Raw genomic sequence first — 3,558 nt, 5'->3', positions numbered from 1 at the left:
ACCTTTTCCTGCACGTAATGGTAGGTACCTAACCGGCAAATTCTACTACTATGCAGTGGCCTTCCTTCCAGGCTTCCTGGCAAGTTCCATGGCCGTCCTCATTGAGAAGCCGGGCCGGCGCTCATCGTTGGCCTTTTACGTGGCCAATGTGGCTTCAGAGGCCCTATTTAGGATCCACGTAGCGCGCGGTTACATTCGACCGGTCAACAATGGCCAGGTGTACATTTTTACCTTTGCCATGGCCACCATAATGATGTTGGCCAAAAAACACGGCTTTGAAGACGATCCACTGAGTGCGGCCATCAAGCTTATTGTGGGCTCTGAAGAGGCGAGTTTGAGGCCAAGAAGGTTGCGTCAGGGCTCGTTAGTAGCGGCGGCTGCAGAGCCAGCTCTAGACTCTAGTCAACAAGTAGCAACAAGCACTAACAAAGAGGTATCGAAAGAATCTATTGGAGATATCAGAGCACAACCAAATAGTGGCCAAATAGTTGCCCATTCTAACAAGGTGCAGCAGCTAGGTAAAATAAGTCGTGCACTAATTTGGGGTCCAAAAGTTAGTCGCCAGCCGACATAGGCTTTGTCCGCACAAAAACTGCTCCTGTTTGTTTTACCTGCTATCTGCAAGCTCAAAAGCTTTTCTCATTGGCTATGGCGCCCAATTGAGCTTTCGATTGCTCACAAGGGCGCCCCGACTGTTAAATCAACCTGAATTATTGTTACGAAGCACCATTGGCGATAAATCATTGGTTCGTTTTGGATTGTTTCTATCTACTTTCAGCGCTCTCTACAAGGCTACCAATTGCGCTTTAAGATGGTCGCTGGACAGCTCAACGGCAAGCAATTGTTTCATGGCTGGTCTCGTAGCCGGCCCAGCCCTTTTGATTTATCCTTCGCCAACGATTGCTCTCTATGTGCTTTGGAAATGCTTGGAGGCTCTGTTTCACGAGGCTGTCAGGATGAAGTTGATCAAAAACAAGAACTTATTTATAGTGATACTATATGGCATAGCCACAAATCAACTCTTTTATTCGGCCGTTCTAGATCCGCGTTACATGAAGAAGAGCTACATGAGCTTTCTCGATCGGATGAGCCAGCACAGGTTGCATATGGTGAACAGGTCTGTTTTGGACGTGTTCGGCACGGAAGCTTCCACTGGTTACGAGGAGTTCTTTCCTGATCTGCATCCCAAGTACATGTCGCCCGCTTTCCTTGGCTCAATCTGGATTTGGATGCTTGAACAAAAGATGCTGGCTAAGAGATTGCCAGCATCATCGGCAGCCATCTTATGATGATGATGATTGTTTGTCAGACGTGCAGATGATAAGCATAGGCGTGCACAGGATCTCACCTGCGTCGAGAGCACAAAATTACAAAAGTGAGCTGTGAGTTATTTAAGTATAAAAACACTTTTCAACAACCATCTACAACCATCACTGAACCGGTGTCGCCTTCATTGCTGATTCAATTGCAGATGCAAATTCGGCATCTATCTCTCTGAAGTGCATCAATACTTTTCCTGTTATTTCTCTCATGGTCACCAACTTTAAGTGATCAGCTATGTTTGAGACCAATATAGCTCGTTTTTCTTTGTTTAGAACCTTTGTTACGAGAATTCTCGGTTGCGAGTAGTTGTCGTCCTTGCTCAGATCGTAGCGTCCAACTTGGCCGGAAAAGTGTTGCGGATGCTCCAAATAGAGCTCGTTGCGCAAGCTGAGATTATTGTACTTGATGCTGGGCACATAATTTGGCAGCGAGCCGGGCAAGTTGCTCATAAAGGTCACTCCGTCGCAATAGGTGGGCGCCATAACGGGACAGAGCGGTTTATTGCAGGGCAGATCGTAAAAGTTGGCGCCCAGCCTGTAGCGCTGCGCGTCTGTGTAAGCAAAGATGCGGCCCGTTAGCATTTTATCGGGCGATGGCTGTATGCCGAGCACCATGTTTGCCGGAGAGAAGGCCAACTGTTCCACCTGGGCAAAATAATTATCTACGTTCTTGTTTAGAGTCATTTTGCCAATTTCGATGAGCGGAAATTTGGCATGCGGCCAAGTTTTGGTATCATCAAAAATGTTGAAATCCACTTTGGATGCATCATCTAAGCTAATAACTTGAAATTTTAGAGTCCAACTAGGAAAATTGCCTCGCTCAATGTTGACAAACAAGTCGCGCAATGAATAATCGGGATCCTCGCCGGCCAAATTGACAGCTGTCATGGCATCTAAATTTCTGATTCCTTGATCACAAATCCAATGAAATTTCGCATAACTTGCCCTTTGCGGGTTGGCGCCCACAAGCTTGAAGGTATTGACGCCGAAGCCGTGCATATGCCTGAATCCATCAGGAGTGCCGCGATCACTAAACAACATCAAAATAGTGTGCAAAGTTTCTGGTAAAAGTGATACAAAGTCCCAGAATGCGTTTGGGTCGCGCAGATGAGTTTGCGGATTTCTCTTTTGCGAATGAATGAATGAGGGAAAATTGATTGGATCCCTGATGAAGAATACAGGTAGATTGTTTCCAACAATGTCCCAATTGCCCTGCTCCGTTCGAAACTTGACCGCAAACCCGCGAACATCGCGAGCTGTATCAGAAATACCAGATTCGCCAGTTACATGGGAAAAACGAGCCACAACAGGAGTCGTCTTGCCGATTTCATTGAACAAGCTAGCCTGGCAGTATTTAGTTATCTCAGTGTTGGTGACAACGAATTTACCTAAGGCTGCAGCTCCTTTCGCATGCACAACTCGTTCGGGGATGCGCTCGCGATTAAAATGCGCATTCTCCTCCAAATAGGCTACATCGGCTAGCAAATTCAAGCCCTTTGGGCCTAGCAAAAGCGAGTTTAATTTGTCTCCATTGGGTGCGCCGGACTTTAGGGTGGTTATCTTCACCTGGCTTGGATCAGATGGGGCTTGAGGATCCATTCTCAATTTGATAATATTGCTTGAATTTCTTTTTTGCGACAAGCGAGAATGATTGTGAGCGACAAAGTTGAAAGAAATTATTTTGCGAGCGTAGACAAAAGAGGATCTTTTGACACAACTTGAGCACAAACGATCATTGACTGACGTACGACGATCACGTCTGAATGAGTGATTTGAATTGGTTGAAAATAAACGATTTTGTAAAAAGCGTTTGCATTGATCATATGTTGCTAACTGTTTTGCTGCTGTATCTTTTGATGCCAGCTGACCGGGTTTATGGGCAGCCAGGGACTGGCGTTTGGGTGCAAAATTTCAATCAAAACCGTTAGATCTGCCAGATGAGATAACTGAGTATTCTTCATGGTTTTAAAGAACGGTTTTGAAATTGTTAGAAATGTTTCATCACCCAATTCCTCTTTAGTTAAGCGCATTCGTGATTGAATGCGCGAATTCAGTGTGGTAGATGATTTAACAAGAAACATCTCTTGATCTTTTTGGTCCAACCAGGTTGGACCATCATTTTGAATCCATGCAGATTCGCATCATAAAAGTATGTTTGTATGCATCAAGTGATGCTTAGCTGCAACAATTTAGTATGCTTTTCCTGACCATCATGTTGACCAATTCAATTGAGTAC

At 45.2% G+C, this 3,558-nt stretch overlaps 1 protein-coding gene across 1 annotated transcript; it reads right to left on the bottom strand.

Annotated features, from left to right (window-relative positions):
* Positions 1–1,430: 1,430 nt before the first annotated feature.
* Positions 1,431–2,921, bottom strand: LOC131873495 (uncharacterized). The gene has a single exon (XM_059216350.1). It carries the CDS (start codon positions 2,919–2,921, stop codon positions 1,431–1,433), a length of 1,491 nt encoding a protein of 496 aa, XP_059072333.1.
* Between the last annotated feature and the right edge of the window lie 637 nt (positions 2,922–3,558).

This window comes from Cryptomeria japonica, unplaced genomic scaffold (genome assembly GCF_030272615.1).
Source record: "Cryptomeria japonica unplaced genomic scaffold, Sugi_1.0 HiC_scaffold_1844, whole genome shotgun sequence".
Classification (NCBI taxonomy): Eukaryota; Viridiplantae; Streptophyta; class Pinopsida; order Cupressales; family Cupressaceae; genus Cryptomeria; species Cryptomeria japonica.
The sequence above is the reverse complement of the archived record's forward strand: the minus strand, read 5'-3'. Positions and strand labels throughout refer to the sequence as shown.